The 22,609-nt window shown below is 53.3% G+C and overlaps 8 protein-coding genes across 8 annotated transcripts; 4 read left to right on the forward strand and 4 right to left on the reverse strand.

Moving 5' to 3' along the window:
• Positions 1-432: 432 nt before the first annotated feature.
• Positions 433-2,080, forward strand: PSV08DRAFT_8965 (WD40-repeat-containing domain protein). Its single transcript, XM_014220811.2, has 5 exons — positions 433-650; positions 729-1,441; positions 1,506-1,595; positions 1,655-1,774; positions 1,825-2,080. The coding sequence occupies exons 1-5, from the start codon at positions 536-538 to the stop codon at positions 1,840-1,842; spliced, it is 1,056 nt and encodes a 351-aa protein (XP_014076286.1). The 5' UTR covers positions 433-535; the 3' UTR covers positions 1,843-2,080.
• Positions 2,081-4,070: 1,990 nt separating this feature from the next.
• Positions 4,071-5,010, forward strand: PSV08DRAFT_249795 (thioredoxin-like protein; the record flags this gene model as incomplete). Its single annotated transcript, XM_014220812.1, has 3 exons — positions 4,071-4,652; positions 4,706-4,941; positions 4,995-5,010. The coding sequence occupies 3 exons, from the start codon at positions 4,071-4,073 to the stop codon at positions 5,008-5,010; spliced, it is 834 nt and encodes a 277-aa protein (XP_014076287.1).
• Positions 5,011-6,108: 1,098 nt separating this feature from the next.
• On the forward strand, positions 6,109-8,591 carry PSV08DRAFT_403860 (heterokaryon incompatibility protein-domain-containing protein; the record flags this gene model as incomplete). Its single annotated transcript, XM_014220813.3, has 2 exons — positions 6,109-6,571; positions 6,637-8,591. The coding sequence occupies 2 exons, from the start codon at positions 6,109-6,111 to the stop codon at positions 8,589-8,591; spliced, it is 2,418 nt and encodes an 805-aa protein (XP_014076288.2).
• A 672-nt stretch (positions 8,592-9,263) lies between these two features.
• On the reverse strand, positions 9,264-11,447 carry PSV08DRAFT_227839 (uncharacterized protein; the record flags this gene model as incomplete). Its single annotated transcript, XM_066092215.1, has 1 exon — positions 9,264-11,447. The coding sequence occupies one exon, from the start codon at positions 11,445-11,447 to the stop codon at positions 9,621-9,623; it is 1,827 nt and encodes a 608-aa protein (XP_065948705.1). The 3' UTR covers positions 9,264-9,620.
• Positions 11,448-12,093: 646 nt separating this feature from the next.
• PSV08DRAFT_378585 (uncharacterized protein) lies at positions 12,094-14,915 on the forward strand (the record flags this gene model as incomplete). Its single annotated transcript, XM_014220815.2, has 3 exons — positions 12,094-12,338; positions 12,625-12,679; positions 12,828-14,915. 3 exons carry the CDS (start codon positions 12,094-12,096, stop codon positions 14,868-14,870), a joined length of 2,343 nt encoding a protein of 780 aa, XP_014076290.1. The 3' UTR covers positions 14,871-14,915.
• A 191-nt stretch (positions 14,916-15,106) lies between these two features.
• On the reverse strand, positions 15,107-17,438 carry PSV08DRAFT_364380 (nucleoside phosphatase family-domain-containing protein). The gene is made up of 3 exons (XM_014220816.2): positions 17,092-17,438; positions 15,690-17,043; positions 15,107-15,620 (listed from the first exon to the last, which is right to left on the reverse strand). Exons 1-3 carry the CDS (start codon positions 17,426-17,428, stop codon positions 15,563-15,565), a joined length of 1,749 nt encoding a protein of 582 aa, XP_014076291.1. The 5' UTR covers positions 17,429-17,438; the 3' UTR covers positions 15,107-15,562.
• A 438-nt stretch (positions 17,439-17,876) lies between these two features.
• Positions 17,877-18,974, reverse strand: PSV08DRAFT_378600 (uncharacterized protein). The gene is made up of 3 exons (XM_014220817.2): positions 18,951-18,974; positions 18,700-18,893; positions 17,877-18,643 (listed from the first exon to the last, which is right to left on the reverse strand). Exons 1-3 carry the CDS (start codon positions 18,951-18,953, stop codon positions 18,226-18,228), a joined length of 615 nt encoding a protein of 204 aa, XP_014076292.1. The 5' UTR covers positions 18,954-18,974; the 3' UTR covers positions 17,877-18,225.
• A 1,502-nt stretch (positions 18,975-20,476) lies between these two features.
• Positions 20,477-22,462, reverse strand: PSV08DRAFT_364381 (cytochrome P450; the record flags this gene model as incomplete). Its single annotated transcript, XM_014220819.1, has 4 exons — positions 20,477-21,101; positions 21,155-21,665; positions 21,726-22,069; positions 22,125-22,462. The coding sequence occupies 4 exons, from the start codon at positions 22,460-22,462 to the stop codon at positions 20,708-20,710; spliced, it is 1,587 nt and encodes a 528-aa protein (XP_014076294.1). The 3' UTR covers positions 20,477-20,707.
• Between the last annotated feature and the right edge of the window lie 147 nt (positions 22,463-22,609).

A 22,609-nucleotide genomic window follows, 5' to 3' on the forward strand; every position in this document is an offset into this window, starting at 1 on the left:
CCTATCGCCCGCTGCACGCCAGATACATACATACATACTCGCACGCTATACCACCACGTACGTGCTACACAGACGCCCCCCACTGCTTCGCCAATCTGCTCCGCCCCTCAGCGCTGCTGCCGTTCGCCCGCAATACTGCCGTGCGGCGCACCCTTGCCCACAGCCAACCGCGACGAACGGCCTCTGATCTTCAGCGCTGGCTGGCGTTCTCGGCTAAGCCAAGCTTGAGCTCACCCCCGGGCCGCTCCTGTAACCTCGCCCATCTCCAAAGCCCTCGCATCCCTTCCATCTTCACGCACCCCCACGACCGCCTGTCTGCTTGCCGCTGAGTCTCCGCGCCAGCAATTGACTTCGCTCTGCGCGCCCTCGTCCGCTGCTGCTGCTGCTGCTGCTGCCACTTGTCCATCGCTTCCTCGCCTGCCGCCTCACCCGCCGCCCGTCTCCACCGCGCTCCTTGCAGGCCCCTGGATCCGCCCGTCTCGCCTTTTCGCGCCTCCTGCCCTCTTGACCTGACCCGCCCTCAACGCCTGCCCCCATGGCCGACATGAACCAGGAAACCATACAACAGAAGATCCAGCTCGCTCGACGCGACGCTGAGGCGCTCAAGGACCGGATAAAGCGCAAGAAGGATGAGCTCGCTGACACAACCCGTACGTGATCCGCGCCCGTCCATGCCCGTCGCTGCATCCCCAACGCCTGCCATGTCCACTGCTAACACGCTGCTCCAGTCCGCGATGTTGCCAGAGATCGCGTCGAGGCCCTGCCGCGCCTCACCATGAAAACAAAGCGCACCCTCAAGGGCCATCTCGCAAAGATCTACGCCATGCACTGGTCCACCGACCGCCGCCATCTCGTCTCGGCCTCGCAGGACGGGAAGCTCATCATCTGGGATGCCTACACAACAAACAAGGTCCACGCCATTCCCCTGCGCTCCTCGTGGGTCATGACCTGTGCCTACTCGCCCTCGGGCAACTACGTTGCCTGCGGTGGTCTCGACAACATCTGCTCCATCTACAACCTGTCGGCAAGGGAAGGTCCGACACGCGTGGCACGCGAACTGTCTGGCCACTCTGGATACCTCAGCTGCTGCCGATTCATCAGCGACAAGCGCATCCTCACATCCTCGGGCGACATGACGTGCGTGCTCTGGGATCTCGAGACCGGTTCAAAGGTACACGAGTTCGCCGATCATCTTGGCGACGTTATGAGCTTGAGCATCAACCCGCTCGACCACAACCAATTCGTCTCTGGTGCTTGTGATGCTTTCGCCAAGCTATGGGATATCCGACAGCAGAAGTGTGTGCAGACATTTGCTGCCCACGACTCGGATATCAACGCCATTCAGTTCTTCCCCAACGGCAACGCTTTCGGCACTGGCTCTGACGATGCCTCGTGTCGCCTGTTTGATATCCGTGCCGACCGCGAGCTGGCCTCATACCAGGTACGCGCCATGTGACTTGATTCGAATTGTTTTGCACATTGATTACTAATGTGCATCTTGGCAGATTCCCGAGCCCGTCTGCGGCATCACATCTGTAGCCTTTTCCGTTTCTGGACGTCTGCTATTTGCTGGTTACGATGACTTTGAGTGCAAGGTAAGGGCACCTGCTGATCTCTGTATTTATTTTCGTCCGTACGCTAACAGGCTTCTTAGGTATGGGACGTATTGCGCGGCGAGCGTGTAGGCACATTGCAGGGACACGACAACCGTGTCAGCTGTCTAGGCGTCAGCAACGATGCGCTCAGTCTCTGCACTGGTTCATGGGACTCCATGGTAAGTGTTGCCATCTGCTGTTGGCTGATGAAACGACTAACTCAAAATAGCTGCGCATCTGGGCGTAAGCGCACCAGGACGACCGACTACCCACGACGCCATGTAACGACGCCAACCGGACGTGTGCGCCTATTCTTTCTAATATTGGCAACCTACAATCGATGACGGCAATCTTTGCAAACTCCTGGCATACCCATACCCCCTTGTTGCATCTTACTTACCCGGGAGACTTCTGGGAGCTATCCTACTTCTAAGATTATAATACACAGCAATCCTTGGAAACGTTGACGCGGCTCTCCTATCACGTGGTGTTTAGGCGCCCGGAGAGATATTTCCTTTGTGTGCTTCAATTGTTTCATATACTTTTTTTCCTTCTACGTTCCCTTTTCCATACCTTTGGTGTGTTAGTTTCTTGAGCAAGGCAAGCACTTGCGTCGCACTTGTCTATTGATGTCCGGGCAGGCGGTCGGGCGCAGTTGAGCAAGACGTAGTGTGCCTCGAATCTTCGTTCGACCGTGTATTCTCGTTGCGTTCTGTCCAATGTCTAAAAAAAAAGCGACGGGTTGTTGTTGCAGTTTGGGGGAGGAAGAGGGAGGCGGGATGGAGAGAAGGAGAGAGAGAGAGAGAGGGTTGGCGTGTAAGACGGACATGTGGAATAGTGTATGTTTTGGATTTTGGTCTGCATGCAATGGCTCCGTAATTTTCCATTGACGGGGCAGTGAAGAAGCGATGTATCATGGCTGTCTAGTGCATGGGATTTGAATGTGTACGATTTTGCTGGGCAGTGGGAAGAGGAAATGGCAGGAGCCAGGACGGGATAGGTAGTTTTTAGCGAGTTTTTCATGTACTTCATTTTACGTTGATGAGGTGTTGTTATGGCGTTGAGCTGTGCGGTGGCCGTGGGAAGAGATGCATTGTTGAGGCATTGAGCAATAGGAGATGAGTGCTGTGCCTGAGATATGCGTGATGGGCAGTGCTCGCACTCGTGACTGGCGCACAGCCCAAAGATGGAACCAGGTTGTCCCCGGGACATGGGGCAGCCGAATGTCACACCGCTAAACAGTACACAGCGCCGAGGGATGGAACAGCTCCAGGGTCCTAGAATCGTGCACATGGAGCACAAGTAGCCTTGTCATGACCAAGTCAAAGTGCGCACACAAGCGTTGAAAAAAAAAAAGAGAGACCAGGAGACGCGTGAGCCCTCGACCAGCAGGAACCAGGATGGCAATCTCTGGCGTTGGACAGCGCAATGCATCGTGGGGTTTGGGGAAATGATGGTTCCAGGAAGAGCTTGCATAACCGCGATACAAGGCATAAACGGCTGCCAGGCATTGACGGCTATCGGAGAGCACCTGCCATGTGCGCAAGACGCGGAGGATAAACAAGTGCCAGCTTCATGCTTCTAGAAGGTCAGTCGAAGCTGTGCATAGCCGGAGGGCCCCACCCACACCCACACCAGGGGTATATCGCTCTACCCCGGTAACAGCAAGTCGATCATTCCCCGAGTGAGGGCGTGAAGGAGCAGGTAAGGGAGTGAGTGAGCATGGTAAGCAAGGCTCCCTCCCATCTCTCTCTCGTCAGCCCTTTTGGGGGTCATGTAGGCCCAAACTCTCTCGTTCCATGGCCTTCCGCCTGGTCTCTCCTGTGCAGCTGAGACGACGCAAGGCGTTACAAGAGCAGCAAGGCAGAGGCTACAGGTGACGTCTGTCTGATCTTCTCTATACGGAACCAAGGCGCCGAAGGACGAGTAGCAGATGGCTCGGGACCATGTTTCAGCCTTGGACATGCTGCGTATGCCGTGGGCCAGCGGGCGCCACCAGCGAGCAGCCAATTGGGCGAGTAAGCACGAGAGCACGTTTCGACCCTCGAGGGCCGTTTCGAGAGATGCGGGCGCTCTGTTCACGGGCGGCCCCTATGTCGGCCGAGTGGGGAGTCGCCCTCGAGCGTCGCGTGGCCTTTCGGTCAGCATCAGCCCTTACGAGCCCTTCCCAGCCCTAAACACCACCTCCCAAGCGTCCGAATCCTACACTCCTCCAGCCCTGGCCCTGCATTCTCGCTGCCCCTCTCGCCCCCACCAGCCAATCACTGCCCTGAAACCCACGCTACCGCTTCGAAAATAGCCCCGCCAAGCCTGTCACCGGCGCTCCTCCATCCCAGACACCCCAAACAGACTCCCAGCAACCTTGCACACATACCCCCTTCCTTTTTTTCACCATCAACGCGTCACCCGGCACTTCTCCGCACATATAACCTCCCCGTTCCCACCGTCTCCGCTCCGCTTCTTTTTTTTTTCGCCATGAATCCGTCCACCTCAGCCGCTCAAGACGAATTCAACGAGCTTCTTCGTGACAAGGACCACGACTCCAGACACCCTGAAGACCGCCACGACGACAGCGACGTCTCCGAACCAGAGTCCCCTGGTGCTGCTGCCGACTACCTCGAGAAGATTGACACCGACGACGAACTCGACATTCCTGCCGACATGCGTGCCAACTACTACATGCCCAACCGCCGCTCAGAGGCCAACACGGGCCCAAAGGGTGTCATTGCCGATGCCCAGGCCTTTGAGCAGGCCAAGAAGCAAGCAAGACGGTTTACCTGGAAGAAGAACTCCCCGCCCACATCATACACTGTTTCTGCCTACCATGACGACAAGGCCTCGAGCGACGAAGATGCTGACGAGGGCTTCATGCGCCAATGGCGTGAGGCCAGGCTCAAGGAGCTGCAGAATGTCGGCGAGAAGATGCGGTCAAGGACAAATAGCCCTAGCCGTCGTGTCTACGGTACCATGCCGCTAGTTGACGGTGAGGGGTACCTTGATGCTGTTGACAAGACCGCCTCGGGTACAACGGTTGTCGTCTTCATCTACAACACCGACGTATGTACACCTCAACCTTTATTTGGTTTGACCAGATGCTAACGTTATCACAGCCAAGCGCTCAAGTTTCCAAGCTGTTTGAAATCACCATGCGCGAAGTAGCAAAGCGCAATGATACTGTCCGCTTTGTCAAGATGGACAACTCTGATGCAGAGATCGAGGATGCAGGTGTACCTGCAATTCTGGCATACAGAGGCGGCGAAAAGTTCGCTGACATTCTTGCACTCGTCGACCAGTTTCCTGATGACTGTGAGCTCAGTGCTATCAGCCTTGAAACAATCATGAGGCAGTAAGTTTGTCCACTCTTGTATGATCGACATCTAGCTAACCGATGATTGTTAGACATCGCATCCTTTGAGAGGCATTATCAAGTTGCTGTGTTGAAGCATCTTCTCCTCAAACATCTTTTATGATGCCATCTCTGGCTTTGGGCCCTGCATTCACCGTTGATTCGGTAGCATTCGGCTCCATTATGTCATTTGATTTAGGGCTGGCCTTAGCGGTTTCGCCGTAGTATATATATACTTACACACTCGCCCTCGGCATTTAATCTCGGCCGCACGATCCTCTACACTACGGATCCTAGCGTCTCACAGACCCAGTACGCTTTGGCCTTCTGCGTCATATACATACCTGCGCATCACTATCACGATACTCTTACATGACTGTTTCTTTTTTTAGCGTTTTACTGTCTAATATCTGACAGTATTTGGGGGAGGTCTTTTGATTGAGAGTCTTTGCTACATCAGCATCTCTGGCGTTGGGAGTCACTATTAGATCGTGTATGATTTAGAAGCGTCGAGATATTTATCATGAGATGACATTTAGACGGAGCATCATTATTGTGCTCATGATGTTTAGATATTCAATTGGAAATAATTACATTCCAATCATACCCTCATTTAGAGTGTCCTACAACCTGCTTTTCATGACTACAACATGTTGATACATTTTGATTCTAACTGAAAGTCATTTTGTTGTTCAGCCTTCCTCAATAATGCACCCATTCGAAATGACAAAGGTCACTATGGCTGTTGATGTGTGTTGAGATCGCTTCTCGTACATAGTTGCATGTGTAAAATCATGTGACTCATATGCTTACGTCATGTTGTGGTGTTGTCCTTGCCGCTTTTAGTACTTGTAGCACCTTACCTCACTCAATATCAAACACTCCACACCCGATAGTCTCACTCTCCATTCATCTAGTCGGGTCAGGTGAGGGCTGCATTGATACAACGAAGCCTCAGGCGCTGTGTATGTCCATGTGTAGTGGGTTTTGCTGTGCCGCATGAGCGGCTCGCTGGGCGTTTCGCAAGCGCCCATCTCAACCTATTCCAATTTCGCATCCTCTGCATCTCCTGAATGGCATTTAAAAGCCGGGAATGGGTAGAGAGAAAGATAAAATGTAGGTACTTTCCAAGCTGTTCGTTTTCTGTTAATCTATTTCCGTTTCGTCATGCCTTCTTTCCTATCTCGATTCCGCCACCATGCAGCCCGAGAAAAAGCTCCTGTTGTTAATCCCACACAACCAATTTCCAATACCTCGGTGCCTTTGCATGATTTGTGTGAGCGCTGTAGCAAGTTCTTTCGCGAATGGCGCGCTCTGACTTGGCTGCAAGAACACAGGGGGGGAGCGCAGGGCGCTCCACCACCGTCGTGGCCCATCTTGCGTTTTTGCACGATTGCGCAGTTGGTTCAGTCAGCGCAACGCTGTCACTTCTGCAAAAAGCTGGTTTCTCATTTGCAAAATCGGGCTGAAATTGGGCTACCGAGACCTGCTGACCAAACAGAGGTTTACATTCATTTGCGCCGTGCGCAGAGGCTGGTTGACTTTTTGGTGCCCCAACCTGGTAGAAGGAGCCTGAAGAATGAGGAGGATTTTAACAAGATTGGAATATATAAGATAAGGACTTATGAAAGTAAGCCCGCCTCAAGAAACTATTGCCATCTCGGTTTCTCTGAAAAACTAACAGACTGTATTTAGACAGCAACCTCACAGCGTTTGATGGGCATATCACAGCTAAACATGTGCCAGTTCGGGCTTCAGACAACATCCAAAAAGCTAAAGAATGGCTGCAATGTTGTCTTACAGAGCATGCAGAGTGCCGTAAATTCCAGGCCCGTACGGTTCAGAACCTGAACCAGCGACCTACTAGAGTCTTGGAGATCACCTTGAATAAGATTCGACTGCGAGATGATTTCAAGAATGAACCCTTTGATTATCTCGTTTTGAGTTACATGTGGGGTGAAAACTTTACCCAACAGCTCCGTCTCCTGGGCTCTAATCTCCGTGCCTTTCGGAAAGAAGTACCACGCGACAAGCTCGAAGCCTCCGATGTGTACAAAGAGGCAATGAGAGTAACGCTAGCTCTGGGATACAAGTACCTTTGGATAGACTCCCTATGCATCATCCAAGACTCGGAAGCGGACTGGAAGTACGAAGCCCAACGTATGGCCATTGTGTACGGAAACGCAACCTGCAACCTAGCCTTTCTCTTCCCGCCTCATTTCCCAGCAAAGCCCAGTCAACGCAGCGACCCCCGAATATGGAGCCCATGTATACTACGCGCTGCTACCCCTTCTACGCCAGGCGTATACATGCACGAAGATACGACAAACGAGTTCCGCAAGGAAATAGACAACTACGGGAAACATCGAGACTGGCTTGTTCAGCGTTCCTGGCCACTCTTCCACCGTGCCTGGACATTCCAGGAATATCTCCTGAGTCCGCGTACACTGCTGCTTGGGCACAAGAACCTCATGTGGCAGTGCTCGTGCCACTTCTACGACGAGTTGCTAGGACCAATTGCTGCGCCCGTACCAGCCACATCACCTACAACGGTCGTAGACCCTAAGCGAGGAAAAGATCGAGGGAAGTCCCGATACTTTCCAGATAGTATCCATGAAATCCATGCCGCAAGTGTGATAAGCCTTTTCCACCCGACCGTCCTCTCCTTCCTGACCGATTGGCAAAACGTCGTCAATGAGTACCGCAGTCGGAATCTCTCGTATGAAAAAGACCGTATGGTTGCGTTTGCTGGAATAGCGCGCGCGTTCTCGCATCTAGGCCGCCTGACATACCTCGCTGGACTATGGAACGAGATCCTTCCCGCCGCGCTCCTCTGGTACGTAGACAAGAAACCCTCATGGCTCGTCCGCATCGAAAACCAGATTGCCAACGGCAATCCAGTGCCAGATTCCACATGGACCCCCGAAATAATACCAGACAAATCTGAAGAGTCCGCAGAAGGTAAAACAGCGCCCTTGCCACCACCCAACACACCCAGCTGGTCCTGGTTCTCCATCCCCATGTACAAATACTACCAGACATCCTTCCTCCTAGCCGACGACTCGCTCTTCGTCCGCTCCAAAGCACTCAACTCACCACATCTCGTCGCGTGGCACGACATCTTCTGGGCCAAAACAATGGGATTCCAGTTCGCAGGCCACGCCACACGCCACGCCCCAGACACTGCGGCCCACGAGTTCTTAGGCACACAGATCACACTCGAGACGAGTGTTTTCCCCGTTAAATCCAACTGGCCCGCTGATCTAGCAGCGCAAATGCAAGATATCGCGAGTAGCGGTAGCACTGTACCTGCAGACGGCCGTTTCCGCTGGGATCCAGAACTAGAATACTATCCCGATGACCCTGCTAGTCGGGCGTCGCCGCCGCGGGATGCCGTCTATGCATTACTATCTGAAGTCCAGGTTGTGCGGACTGCGGGCGCGAAGAATATCCAGCGGCGGCTTGCGGGACTGATGCTGGTTCCTGGGTCAGTCAAGGGAAGGTGGAGGAGGGTGGGTGTGTGGAAGTTGCGGATTAATGTGAAAGATGTGGTGGTTGATGCGGGGAATATTGGGGGTGTTGCTGAGAGGTGGGCGGGGAAGAGGATAGTGTCTGAGAAGTGGGAGCGGGTCGTGGTTACGATTGTGTGAAGTTTGTTGCTACATGTGGGAAAGGGAGAGAGAGATAGAGGAATGAAGCAAAGAAGAAGAAGAAGAATGTTGTTTTTTTTTTTTTAAAAAAAAAACTTGTTAGAAGAAGAGAGGGATGGATGGGGATTATATGGGTCCAATCGAAATGTTTGTCAAGGGGAATGGGGAAGGGGAAAAAAAAATCACGAATCAAAACTTTGTCTTGGATTAGGGACAAGATGAAAAACATGTGGCCGAAAAAAATAAGTAATCAAATTTAAACATGAAATCTATACGTCCTGTAAAATAAATGGGATTAACTACACGTCAAAGACACAAATTAAAAAAAACCATCACTACGAGGAGTAGAATCTGACCCGGTTGACAGACAGACAGACAGACAGGCAGACAGGCAGACAGACAGACCAACATACAAAAGACAAATCCAAATGCATGGCATTTCAATTGCACCAAAATAAACACACAGACACTACTCAATACGCCAGAAACCCTTTACTACTCCGGTTTTACCAAATGCTAACAATGCTGCGCTCCAAAAAAATTGAAATGGTATAGTGATCTCTCTCTCTCTCTCTCCTCTCACTCTGCTTGTTGCCTTTGCAGGCCTTTGCTTCAGACAGTCTTTGCACTTTGCTTGCAAACCTCCCCTCCCCTTAGATTTCCCCTTTTTATAGCTTCCCGAGAGAAGAAGAACAAGAACAAGAAGCATTCTGACTAGTAGTTGATTTGGTACTAGTTTTTGTAAAACTTGTTTGTGTGGTATCCAGTAATCGTGTCGCTCATTAATTAATTTGCACCTTTGAACAGAGAAAATAAGAAAAAAAAAAGAGGAAACAAGATTATGACAAAAGAAAAGGAAAAAAAGAAAGCAGTTGCCCAGCGCCATGCGAAATGCAGCCAGGAGATGATGAACAATCCCACTGGCGGTTGATGATGATGTTGATAACGATGATGATAATGACGACGATGATGGATGATTTGCAAAAGAGAGAAAAGCAACAATTAAAGAATAGGCATGATCCGCGCATCCTAGGTAGCGGCCACACACCAGTGGCGGTGGAAGACCCACGCGCTCTTCTGGCACTCTTTGCTGCAGTACTTTGTCCTCCGGCAGCGGCGGCACTTTGCAAACTGACGTGTGTACTCTTCCCAGCGTCCGCATTGGTAGTATGCACATTGGCGAATGCCTCCACGGGAGTCGTCTTTCCGGCAGAGGTTGCGCATAACAACGCTGGCCCAGTACTGCATATCGGATGTGTGGTGGCGGACGGTGAATTGTTCAACAAGAGGGAAGATGTTGAAGTCGTCAGGGAGTTCGTACTCTTCGAGCTCTTCCTCTTCCTCGTCAGCAGCCTTTGGAGTAGACGTCTCGCCATCCAAAAGTTCAATGCCAATCTTGAGCTTGGGTACCAGATGAGACTTTTGGAAGTAGGACCGCAGATTGCAGTACTTTGATACGTAGGCCAGAAGCTGCAGAGACATGAGGACATCCTCGTCACGGGGCATGGCAGCCAGCACACTAGCCGAGGCATTTCGTTCCTGGGCATAGCGTGGGTACCATGGTGGCGGGGGGTTGGTGTTTACCACGTTGATGGTCGGGGGCAGGGGGGAGAAGCCGGTAATGGGGTTGTTGGGCGGCGTGTTTGTGGGATTGATGATGCTGCCATCGAGCGCTGGGCGGTGGGTGATGTTGAAAGTCTCGTTATTTTCGTCGGTGCCCTCGGAAGGGGCCGCAATGGGAACGGGTGTGTTGCCGCCATCGAGCATCTCTGCGTTGCCAACAATATCGGCCATGTTGATCTCGTTGTTTTGGATGCCTACGATTGGTTCGTTAACAGCCGGGCCCGCCGTGGTGGGAGCTTCTGCCGACATGTCATCTTGTGGCGCTTCGAGATCCGACTCGCCAGAGACGGATAGTTGGTGTCGAATGGACGGACGGCGGCGGGTTCTGGCCAGCCCCGCTCTTGGGCTTGTCTGGCGTGCCTGCGGGGCACTTGGCGTGGTGGGTGACTCTGGTTGGGAGGTCATCTCGCCCTGCAGAGCGGGAAGCATCGAGGGCAGACGGTCGGCATCCCGCACGGGGCGTAGGGTGAAGGCGTCGGGTGCTGTGTCCATGGAAGGCAGGGCAGTAACCAAGGGCTGGGCGAGGTTGCGTGTGTTGTTGGCAGGGGCACCAAACAGCTGTGCTCGGCTCTCGTGGCTGCGGTGGTGATGGTGGTGAGGGGGCCGGCCGCGGGCAAACGTGGTGCGCTCTGGTGGTGAGCTTAGTGAAAAGGTAGGCACGGGCGTGGTCTCGGCCAGGGGAGCGTCGAGGGGCCTGGGGATTTCGATGGGCGGAGGGATGATGCGTCGTGATCGGTCGGGTCGGTGGGCGGAGCTGGAGGCAGCTTCGCCGGTGCGTGATGAGTGGTGGCGGCTCGAGGTTCCCAGGCGCGACGACTTGTGCATCTCAGCCTCTGCTCTGGCGCGCATCTTGTCGACGACCTTGATGTAGTTGTCGAGAATCGAGGCAATGACGGGCACCATGTCGGCTTCGACAACACGCGTCCTGACGCTCTCGGAGCCGCGGACGCCGATGTTGAAGATGCACTGGAAGGCGAGGTTCCATTTCCACATGTCCATCATGTCCTTGCTCCGGCCTTCCTTGAGGATGCATATCAGCCGTTCGATGCCGCCATCGACGGTCAGGATGTCGCGTATGCGGGCCGACGATGTGGTGAGGTAGGCGAGGTGGTTGAGCGAGTTGATGAGCGGCAGCGTCGATGTGCAGTCGAGGGCGCGGCGGTCATAGAGGGCGGTGGTGATGCCGACCGAGGCCTTGTTGGCATTGGGGATGCTGAAGTTGACTTCGCGCATGGCGGGCGTCTTTGCAGTGGCGCTTGGTGGGCGTGGCGGGTGAGTGGACGCTGGGGGGGGGAAGGTGGTGTTTCGCGGGTTGGGGGCTAGTGTCGCATATGGTGGGCGGCGAGGGAGGGAGAAGGAGCACGGGAGCCCGACGAGCTGACGAGAGGAGCAGCAGCCGGGACTGATGGGGATGCGCTGATGAGGCGAGAGTGTGGGCGAAAAGGAGAGTGGGCAGCTTGCGGCGGGAGATGAGGCTTGTTTGCTTGCTGCTAGGGGTGCCGGGATGTGTGAGATGGATTGAGTGCTCCGGGCTGGGCTGGGGGGGGGGGGGGTGGTGGGTCGAGGCAAGAGCCCTCTCGCTCACGCTCACACACACACACACACTGGCGCTGCCGGCGACGGGCCACGCGACAGGCTGGGGGAGGGGGGGGGACAGAGGGATGGGCAGTGGCAGCGTGCAGAGGCGAGGATGGGTCTATGTATGTGGTGTGTGTATGTGTGTATGGGTATGTATGTGGATGTATGTGGATGTATGTGGATGTGGGTGTGGATGTGGATCGCGGTAAGGCTGCAGTGAATGTGTGTGTATGTATGTGTGTGTATGTATGGCGGCAGTGGCGTGTGGTGGGTGGATGGGCGAGGCAAGAGGCGGTTCGGGATGGGAGGGCGTGGGTGTGGGCGTGGACTTGGGCGTGCACCTGCCTGCTGGGCTAGTCGCTGTCACGGCCAAGCACAGGCATTGGCACCGCCGGCCGAGAAGGGCAGTCTCTCTCCGCTAATTTCATGCGTCACGCCCGCCCGCTCGCGCTCAAATCTATCGCCAACACGTCCCGTCGCAGCGCTGCACTCGCTTCTGCCCAATGCCAGCCCCCCTTTGCGCCACACCGGTGGCGCGCAAGAGACGTGTGCTTTTTTTCTCCCGCTGAGCGGCCTGCTGCATTGCACTCCTGCCTGCACTCCTGCCAGCACACGCTGGTTTCCGGCCGGGTGCATGCCATCGCTCTGACTGCCTGCTACACCATGACTATGCGTATACGCTGCTGCTCTCCTGCTGCCCGCTGACAGTGATGCCCCCTTTGATTGGTCAGCCCCAGCCCCAGCCCCAGCCCTGAGTACTGCTCGGCCTGCTGCTCTTCGTCGCGCCCATGGCGAGACATGGCATGGTGAAACCCTGCGCCAGCTAAGACAGCATGGCTCCCTCACAACCGCGTAGCCTCCACGGGCGGACTGTTCGCAACCTGCCCGTCCGCCCGCTGCCATCCCGTATTCGCCAACGACCGAACTGCGCAATATCGACGCCCCGAATCTACGACTATACCTAGCTGCCTGCCCCTCTGCCCAACCCCGTAAGCAGCCAAGCCAAGCCCGTCAACCACGCGCTTTTCTCCCTAGGTACATGCCTCCAACCACCCGGCTATGTCGGCCTCTCCCCACGACACGCGCGTCCAGGACTTTGCCTCTGTGCCTCCGCCGCCCACCGACCCTGAGCGTTCTGCCTCCGACTCGGCCGCCCCTCCGCAACTGACGCTGGACACGCAGCTCAATGGAGAACAAAGAAGTCGCGGCCGCTCCGCCACGGCAGCTACCGCGACCAGCGCTGCCCCTACCAACCCCGACACCCTCCTCTCCCCCGACCGCGGCTCTGTAGACTCGACATTGCGCCGCCGCATCACCAGATCTCACACGGTCAAGCACTACCAGTCCCCCACCCGCCAGTACCACCACCAGGAGCCTGGCGCAGAGCCCGGTGTCGACACCAAAAACGACAACGAGGCTGCAAACTACCACCACTTGTACGCCCCCTGCCAGATCACCGTAGTCGACTTTTCCGACCAGAGGGTCGAGTGCCACGAGCTCGACAATGACACGCTCGAGGAATTCCTAAAGCACCCAAAGGAGGACTGGGTCACCTCGCGATGGATCAATGTCAATGGCTTGAGCTGGGATGTAATCCGCACCCTGGGAAACCACAAGCAGCTGCATCGCCTGGCCATTGAGGACTTGATGAGCCCACAGAGCAGGACAAAGGTCGACTGGTACTCGGACCAGGCCTTCATGCTCCTGACGCTCTCCAAGCTCGTCCGCACCCCCGTTGACCAAGACTCGGAAAGCGATTCCGACTCGGATCTGGATGACGCCGACCAGCGTTATGAGGCTTCTCGGTCGCGCTCGCGCTCCCGTCATTCCAGCCATTACAAGAAGAAAAAGAAGAACCGCAAGCCGTCCTTGTTCAAACGGGCAAAGAGAATGCTTCTTTCGAGAAACGCCGGGGAAAAGTCGAAAAAGGACGACATGATGCACGCTTTGGATGGCATAGAGAAGCAACTCGACGGTACGCCTCTTGAAAAGCTCAGGACAGCTACGCCTCCAGCAACGACTTCGGTCCGTACCCTCCAGCGCTACCGTGGTGGGTACAACCTCGACCGCATAGTCTATCTGGAACAGCACTCGGCGCTCACAGAGAAGCACCTGACTGTCAGCGTCGAGCAGGTCAGCATCTTCTTGCTCGCCGACAACTCGGTCATCTCCTTCTTCGAGCACTCCGCCGACGATGTCGAAGGCATGATCTTGAAGCGTCTCCGCACCGAAGACACTATTCTCCGTCGCAGCCAAGACAGCAGCATGGTTGTGCAAGCCATCATCGACGCCATTGTCGATTTGGCCATACCTGTCGTGGCCGCCTACGAGGACGCCATGGGCGAACTGGAACTCGACGTTCTCGAGGAGCCCGAGCTGCACCACAGCCAACTTCTCTATCTCCTCACATCAGAGCTCTCCATCCTGCGCAATACCATCCAGCCCATTGTCTCGCTCATCAACTCGCTGCGCGACCACAAAGCAGACCCCATGACGCAGTCCATGTTGACCCACACAAACTCCAACCTCGCCACGCGCAAGACGATGACATCCATCAACATCAGCCCCCTCGCCCACACGTACCTCGGCGACGTCGAAGACCACTGCATCATCATCACGGCCTCGCTCGACCAGATGCGCCGCGCCGCCGACAACCTGATCGATCTCATCTTCAACATGATGGGCGCCTACCAAAACGAATCCATGAAGATTCTCACCGCAACCACAATCTTCTTCCTGCCCCTCACCTTCTTGGTCGGCTACTTTGGCCAGAACTTTGCCCGCTTCAACGGCGTCCAGCACAACTCTGACGCCTTCTTCTGGATCATTGCCATCCCCGTCATGTTTGTTACCCTGCTCGTCCTCATGGCCGATCGCATCATGCGCAAGTTTAAGCATTGGAGTGGCAAGCTCAAGCGCAGAGAGGCGAAGCGTAGGGCCGTTAGGAAGGCGAGAGCTGGCGCCAATACTATGTTGGGCGATGGAATGGGCATGGGGCGTCCTGGTGTTGAGGGCCATCAGCATCGGGCAAAGAGGAGGCAGACTATGTATACAAAGGGCAATATTGGATCATTTTGATTAGGACCTCTGTGGAGGGGACTATACATGTCCTTTTTTTTCTTTTCTTTTCTTTTCTTTTCTTTTCTTTTCTTGTTCTTTTCTTGTCTCTAGAAGAAACAATGACTTGGACCGTACAACTCGGATGGTCACACACACACCTATGTACTGTACATAGCTTTGATTAATATTTGTACGCAAAAGACCTCGTATCTAGAATCATTATCAGATCCATGATGTACAAGGAAGAAAAAGAGAGAGAGAGAGAGACTTCAGTTTTCTTTCCATCTAATAAAGTTCTATAAGTAAACACCCCCCTCAATTCATGATTCCCCTCCCCGCTCCCTCCCTTGTGATAATGTCATCCACACGATGTGAGTGTGGTAAAAAAAAATAGATGAACTAGAGATGATCGTTTTCATCTTCTCGTTTCCCTTCCAATCCCCAGAAATGCTGCTCCTCACATCCCATCCCTCGTTGAGCACCAAAAAAAAAAGAAGTAGAAGAAACGCCTAGAACCTATACCCTTTCACTTTGCCCATGGATTTTTTTTTCGACTTCAACAGCGGGAGGGGAAGGGGAGAAGGAAAAAGAATAAAAGAAAGAAAGAAAGAACGAGGATATAAACCGAAAGATTGTCACCAGCACCATCTCAAGTGCACCTCTATATTAAGACATTGTCCCAACTCTCAATTCAACAAAACCCGCATCATCTACTGCACCTGCTTAATCTTACACTGCCAACCAGAGTTTGCCTCGAGCAAAGGAAGACTATTACACAAGTTAGTTGTGCTACTCAATCATCAAAGCAAAAAAAAAGGGGGGGATGGATATTCTTACCTAGCACCCAAACACCATCCAAGCTCATTGCCCTTAATCTTCTTCGCAATCTTGACTTCACGGTCAATAGGCATACCGTATCCACTTCTGAGGAGCTCAAACTGGAAGTTGAGATCGAGACACCACTCGGGACGGCCCTTGAGCTCGTCGAGGGCCTGGGGCACGGCAGAGAAGACGTCCCAGCCCTTTTCGCCGCTGCACACCTTGTCCGCAAGGTCCTGGAGCTCGCGGAGGGTAAATGACTCGGGCATGCCGAGTTCCTGCGTGCGGTCGTAAAAGTACGACAGGAGGTATACGGCTTCCGTGGCAAAGGTTTGGGCAAAGGGGGGCTGGTGGACGCCGCGAAAGGCGCAGGGCGCAATGGCGCATTCGTCGTCTTTGTGCAGTGTCTTTTCTGCCAAACCGCGGCATTGCGTTGGCGCCGAGGTGGAGGGACCGGTCATGTTGACCGTGAGCGAGTCGCCCAGTGCGTGGCCCTTGGGCATGTGGACTTCAATCTCGCGCGACATGCCAGGGGGGATGCAAGGGTTGACAATGGGCTGCTTGAGGTATTCGCGGTTGTCCTTGTGCGTGTCGTGCAGGTTCGCGAGAATGGTGCTGTGCAGGTTGTTGCGGGCTTCCATCAAGCCGTAGCCAAGGTACGAGTGCTGGTACAAGTCAAAGTTGCGGTTGCCAAAGCTGAGTTCGTACTTGTGGTCGCCCTCTGCAAGCTTCGTGGGCAGTCCGCCTCGGGGTGTGTCGGGGAATGTAGGCTCGAAGATGATTTGTGTGGAACCACCGCCCAGATCAAGGACTGCGGCCGTAGGGTTCTTGTCAGGTCCTCCAATCTTGCCGAGAAGATAGTTGACAGTGATCCATGCATACACACCCTCCATCTCGCCAGGCATGACTTCGACGCCCTTCTTTTCTTCAGATACAACCGGGAAGGGGAAGTCGTTTTCCAGATGACGACGCACAGCAGCGAGAATGTCATTGCTCTTCTGCTCGCCAAGCTTGCGGAGACCGGCAGTTGCCTTTACGGCAACAGGAGTACATGATTGGTATTCCTTGGGCACGCTCTTGAGAGCAACTTCCATAAGGACATCAAGACTCCGTGCAGCAGCCTCTGCATCATCCGCGTAAGCTGACAGACCAGATCCTCCCTCCTTCTTGGGTGTCATTTTGAAATCCTCCTTCTCGAGCTCGGGGCTGGGACCGCAGTTGTTGAACTTGTAAACGTGGATACGCGAGCCAGTACTGCCGGCGTCGATCATGAGGGCATACTGGTAGAGGGGCTTGTCCTTGTGGTAGGACTTGGTGCACTCGGCCTTTGCTTCGCCGGTTGCTGCATTGCCTCCGGGGGCAGTCGATACCGCTGCGATTGTTAGCTCGTGAATTGCCGAGTAGCTGGTCGTGGACATACCGCCTGGTCTTGGGATACGGTCGCTGGGCGCAATAAAGTACAGCACGAGGAGTATAAAGGCAATGACACCTCCCGTCTTGAGGTAGCGTAGCCGCTGCCCTTGGTTCATGACGGCGCCGCCCTTGTGTTCGTTCATGAATGCGTCCGAGTAGGATGAGCGATTGCGCGAGTGTCTAGCGGCTTTTGCGTGAGGGTCGTCGTCGTCGTCGACGCCGCGATTGGGATCCGAGTTGCGAGGCAGGGAGACGGAGACACGACGGCGTGGGCCAGAAAAACTAAAGTAGGACCAGATGCCGGGTCGTCGTTGACTTCCGCTGACTTCAATGCCGCTGGACATGGAACTGGGAGAGGAGCGAGGGCAGAAAAGGGACTGCAGGTCAGGGCGCGGGCATTCAGCTGCACTGCGCTCCCGGGATGGTCTAGTGTGGTGTGGCAACGAAGACACGTAAACACATCAAGGAGACAAGCGTACAAAAGGAGTCTCCGTCCACAGCAGTACTACAAGTGGGGAGGGGATGTGTAATCGAGTGCGGTTGCTGTTACATACGCAGCGCCGTTGCATCCGTCTTCGTGTGCCTGCTACGTAAGGTCCCTGCATCTTGGCAGCCACCTGTGGGACTTTGGAACTTTGGAACCCACTCATATCGCCTCATCTTCTATCGGCGCCGAGCCCTTTCGCCAACGCTATACATAGTAGCATGGCAGATACAGATACAGATTTCAATCTTGATTGAGTATGGTTCAACATGCAAAGAACCAATCTCTATGCCTCTACAAGATTGTAGCGTCGAAACTCTATTCGCTCCTTTACTACTCTCTCCGGCATTGTTGTTGCCTCAATGGCTACACTCCTTCTAACCAGCACTCACCTCCTTTCCCACTGAAACATGCTTTACGTTGATAAGGCAACTCTGGTCTAGATTTCACGAGCGTGGAATTGCATCGTGGGCCGTCGTGTCCAATACCGACATGTGCCTAGCGGCACAGGATGCGCGCAACATTTCAGGTTTCCACCGGCTGTCTTTCGTAGATCCAAGGCTTTGGAAGACTGCAGCTCGAGGCTTCCCTCGACGTATCCATGCCTGCATGTAAAACTTCATGCTATCGTGTTTTCGTTCCTTGCATCATCGTCTCTCATCCAAAAGACAGCCCGGCTCTCTTCATCACGCTTTCAAAATCCTCAAGACTGACACCACCAGCGTCCTTACCCTGACCCTTGACCCCGCCATTCGCCTCAAGAATCATATCCTTCAAGACGTCATCTGGCACGTCTTCTCTCAACTCCTTGGAAACCCTCCTAAGGTGCGCCAGTGTAATGGGGCCCGCAGTACCGTGCGTAAACAGCCGATATGCTGCTTTGACCTCTTCTGCATTACTCTCCTCTCGGTATTCATCTTCCTCGTCGTCCTCGTCAGACCCCTGGTCCTTGGAATGTATTGCGATCGCGGCGTATGACAAGAAAGGTATGAAACTAACAAAGCCAGTGTTGAGGGGATCGATTGTAGATAGAATGGATGGCACTTCTGATTTGTCTGGTGCGAGGTTGAGAGAGCTTCACCGTCGTCAGTCAGTGTGCAATGCGCTCAGGCGCATTCAAATGTCACCTACATCAGGCATCTTCGCACATCGCCTCTCTTTAGTACGCCTTCTTTTGAATCTTCATGGTCAGGATGCGAAACGGCAAACAGGCCAAATGCCTCGCGTATTTCAGCCTCTTGCTCTGCAGTCAGGCCGTTTTCTTTGGCGAGCTTCGATGGACGTTTGACAGGCGCTTTGGACGGCAGTCCGCGGCGCTTTGATGGCTTTGAATTGGTCAGCACACGCATATGATACTACAAGGTCAGTCTTAGTCACCTTACCATTGTGTGCTGTGTAGCTGGAAGAATCTCGTTGTATGGTCAGTATGAACATAGGCCCTGATCGCTTCGATGACGCGACTGCACGGACCGACGCCAAAATCCTCGCTTCCAGCCACTTCGCCCAGCCGCCCACATCTACATGACGATATAAAATCTCACCATACACCTACGTCCCTCCGACTTCCGCATATCTACGTTTATCTGCCTTCGGAGGCACCGTCTTTGTTTTGTTTCATCCATTGATGAGACTTTCGATCATTTCTAACTCCCAAGCTCGACCTCCGCATATCGATCCTATCCGCTTCGTCCTGTTGATGCGCCATTCATCGTGTCCGGGACGCATGGTCTGATGGCTAATGGACTCCATATCGATAAGGTGTAGCATCATTCACTGGCCTGGCCCCCAGATGCATGATGTGAACCTCCACAAGTCTTCTGTTCACGATAGAGCGTCAAACTCGGGTGACGTCCCGCAAAGAGTCTGGAGTGACTGCATTGCAATCATGTCGACGCTACCCGGCCCTCATCTGGAACCAAGGCTTACCTGGAACCAAGGCTCATGAAACCATGCGGACGCGCATACTAAAAAGAAAATAAAACGCAGTGCCATATACCTCTAGCAAGGGGATTCCTACCCCCAGCGCCGAAGGATGGGTGGGCTGGTACGCCATGAACCCAAGCTCGGAGCAAGAAGCCAACAGATATCAAGCCGCTTTCGGGCGACTTTGACAGGCCGAATACATAGCCCTTGGCATAATATCTTGTTTTTGAGCGTACTTGGGCTGCACCCAACCGCCGAGCAACCTGCAAACCATTGTGTTCGGTTTCCTCACACCCGCAGCGGCGACCTCTGACTTTGGTCAGGACGAAATGCGGCGTAAGGATCACAAGCCTTGGGATGAAGCTGATCCAATGGCTATTTATTCTTACAGCGGCCAGTGAACATGGATGTAATCACATCTGTCACAATCGCTCAAGGTTCTGACACCTTTCGCAATCTGGTATCAGCCGCGTTGCGAGAAGCTCTTTTTGCGAAGGAGAAATTCTAGCAAAATGAGCACAGACCAGACCTGATCACTGCGGGCCAAGTGTCCGCTTGTGGTTTGGTACATGGTACAATGTCTTTCGATGTTGTGCACTCTCTCTTGTGGACTTTTATGGAGTCCACAATAGACAGGCTTTCCGTTGACAAGAGAACGTTCAGTCTGGGCTTTTGAGTGTTATACTCTTATCTCAGGTGCCTTGCAATACTCAAGACGAGTGTGGCAGGCCACGAGTGAAGAGTCCTTTATTTGACTTCGGTCATCTCATTCCGCTTCCAAATTATGCTAGAGCTTGCCAACTCGTTATCCTTCCGTTGGCAAGTGTGGACAGGGAAGCAAGATTAATACCTGTTCGTCGTCTTATATCTTGATGACGTGCCTTGGATTTGCGATGCGTCAAGCCGATGAGTTGGCTTGGGGTTTAGGATCGGGCAAACATATTTTCGTCTCAGCATGACTCTTCCTACATCCGGCAAATGAAAGCACATCTACGATTGATCTGCACATGATGTTGCATTGACTGAGGACGGTGGCTATCTTTATGCAATGAGCCCCGTCCCAAACCTTATGCTTACCCTGATGCAGGTCCTCAAATGAGTATGTTCAGTATCAACTGCAAACGCCATCACTACACTTGTATAATGCTATACATTGATGCAACTTCTTACTATCACTTGTCTTCAGTTTGCGGCATATACATGCCATGACTCTTTCCTAGTTCATGCTCTCCAGTGTCTGTGCATCGCTCTCACCCCACGGGTAGAGTTGTTCAGCTTTCTCAATCAACTCACGGCACCTCTCGTTCCTTGGTTTAATGCTAAGACGATATGGAACTGGATGACTAACAATACCAGGCTTGAACTCAATTCTCGGTTCTACTGTCCTCCCATTCTCAACGAGCTTCTCAATTTTGAATACTGCTAGCGATTGCGCGATGGTTGTGAATAGCGCATTGTCGGCAATATAGCGACCGGGACAGACACGACGGCCGTAACCGAATGTCCAGTTTCGTGGATCGGGTTCGGCGGTATGGGTCGGTGTTTCTATGAAGCGTTCGGGCCGGAAGGTCATTGGATCCGCGTATGTGGCAGGGTTGTGGGTGAACCACCTACGATGGGTAAGACGTTAAAAACAGCACAAAATAAGAGATGAGGAGCATACCAGATATTAGTCATGATGAGAGCCCCTTTCGGAATCCTATACCCGTTGATGCTATCCTCTTCTAAAGGGCAATGGGGCAAAGCCATTGGTGCAACAGGGTGCCAACGATGGGTCTCCTTGATCATTGCTTCAATGTACGGTAAGCTAGCTTTGTCGCTTATAGTCGGTAATCGATCACCACCGATCACGCGGTCCAACTCTTCCTGTGCCTTCTTCTGAACATCTGGAAAGACAGCCATGGCTAGAAAGAAGTCCATAATAGCCGATACTGTTGTGTCAGAGCCACCCAAGTACATGGAGACTGCGGACCATCTATGAACATCCTCCATCGAAGCCTCTGTGCCCAGAAACTCAATGGCCTGGGATAAGAAGGATGTTTTTGCTTTTTTGTTTCGCATCTGTTCCTTGACCCAATTGTAGGGCTGTTCAGCGCTGCGGTAGAAGTTCTTTCTCATTTCTCGGGCTACCTCTTTGAAGCCGGTGCCTGGACACCAATCGGGTAGGTAGCGCACTGGGGTAGTGTCAGAACTGAGCATGCGTTCCAACAGCCAATGTTTTTTTTTTCGCTTACAGAACGGTAGTAGATCAACGGTCCATTTTCCTGGCACACCTGCAATCCCGATGTCGGTCATCGCTTGCTCTGCCATATCGACCAGTGGATCCGGACCTCGCGCGTTTGGTGTATACCCATAAGTGATTCTCAATATCACTGCGCCAGCTTCTTTTCTGATATGATCGAACAAATTCTCGGGGCTGTCCAAAAGATTTAGCAAAAAGTGTGCTGCCTCTTCATTTTGTATACGATCAAACGCTGTGATAGAGACACTTGATCCAGCAATCTTAGCAAGGTTGCGACGTTGCTGTCTAAAGTCCGCACCAGGCTGCAGCATGGCCAGCATATTCTTCCAGCCCACCCTGTTTGTATTAGCTTTTGCGAAAAGACATGCTTTCGGGTTGAGGTTAGATGTACATCTCACCACTAAATATCTGTTTCGGCCTTGCAGAGTAATTTGGTGCGCGGTCCTTCAAGAGCTTCAGTGCGATGTCTGCATCATTGACGATTATAAACGTTTGGCCGAGAACAGAGACGGAGCTGATCGGGCCATATGTGTTCTTGTGTTTGAGCCAATGCATCCATTCGACGTCGTTGACCTTGGGCATGTCCTTGATGTTACCCAGGATCGGGAGGCCTTTGGGACCTGGAGGAAGAGGCAGCTGGTGTCTCTTCACCAGCAGATAGCGGATCACGAAGAAAAGCGCGGCAACGCCAAAGGCGACACCGATATTTGGAGTAGAAAGCAGCGACATAGTGAAGCTACAGTTTTCTCGTTCAAACAAGTGGGGTATGAAGGATATGAGGAGAAGTGATTCAAATGAAAAAAAGAAGATCAGAAGGGTGGGACAACCATTGAGGGTACAACTTTTAAGGAGGGAAATCTGCCAAAGATCTTCTTG

Source organism: Bipolaris maydis, assembly GCF_028858645.1.
Source record: "Bipolaris maydis strain C4 unplaced genomic scaffold PSV08scaffold_11, whole genome shotgun sequence".
Lineage (NCBI taxonomy): Eukaryota > Fungi > Ascomycota > Dothideomycetes > Pleosporales > Pleosporaceae > Bipolaris > Bipolaris maydis.

What these genes read in the sequence shown, in the direction of transcription:
- PSV08DRAFT_378600 (XM_014220817.2), bottom strand. An exon ending in GATGTGCGAAGATGCCTGAT is followed by an intron (nt 18,644 to 18,699) that starts GTAGGTGACATT and finishes ACGACGGTGAAG; the next exon opens with CTCTCTCAACCTCGCACCAG.
- PSV08DRAFT_8965 (XM_014220811.2), top strand. Translation starts at nt 536, where the DNA reads ATGGCCGACATGAACCAGGAAACCATACAACAGAAGATCCAGCTCGCT. An exon ending in TGAGCTCGCTGACACAACCC is followed by an intron (nt 651 to 728) that starts GTACGTGATCCG and finishes ACGCTGCTCCAG; the next exon opens with TCCGCGATGTTGCCAGAGAT. An exon ending in ACGATGACTTTGAGTGCAAG is followed by an intron (nt 1,596 to 1,654) that starts GTAAGGGCACCT and finishes CAGGCTTCTTAG; the next exon opens with GTATGGGACGTATTGCGCGG.
- PSV08DRAFT_364380 (XM_014220816.2), bottom strand. Translation starts at nt 17,428, where the DNA reads ATGTCCAGCGGCATTGAAGTCAGCGGAAGTCAACGACGACCCGGCATC. An exon ending in CCGTATCCCAAGACCAGGCG is followed by an intron (nt 17,044 to 17,091) that starts GTATGTCCACGA and finishes TAACAATCGCAG; the next exon opens with CGGTATCGACTGCCCCCGGA. An exon ending in GGATGGTGTTTGGGTGCTAG is followed by an intron (nt 15,621 to 15,689) that starts GTAAGAATATCC and finishes CTTGTGTAATAG; the next exon opens with TCTTCCTTTGCTCGAGGCAA.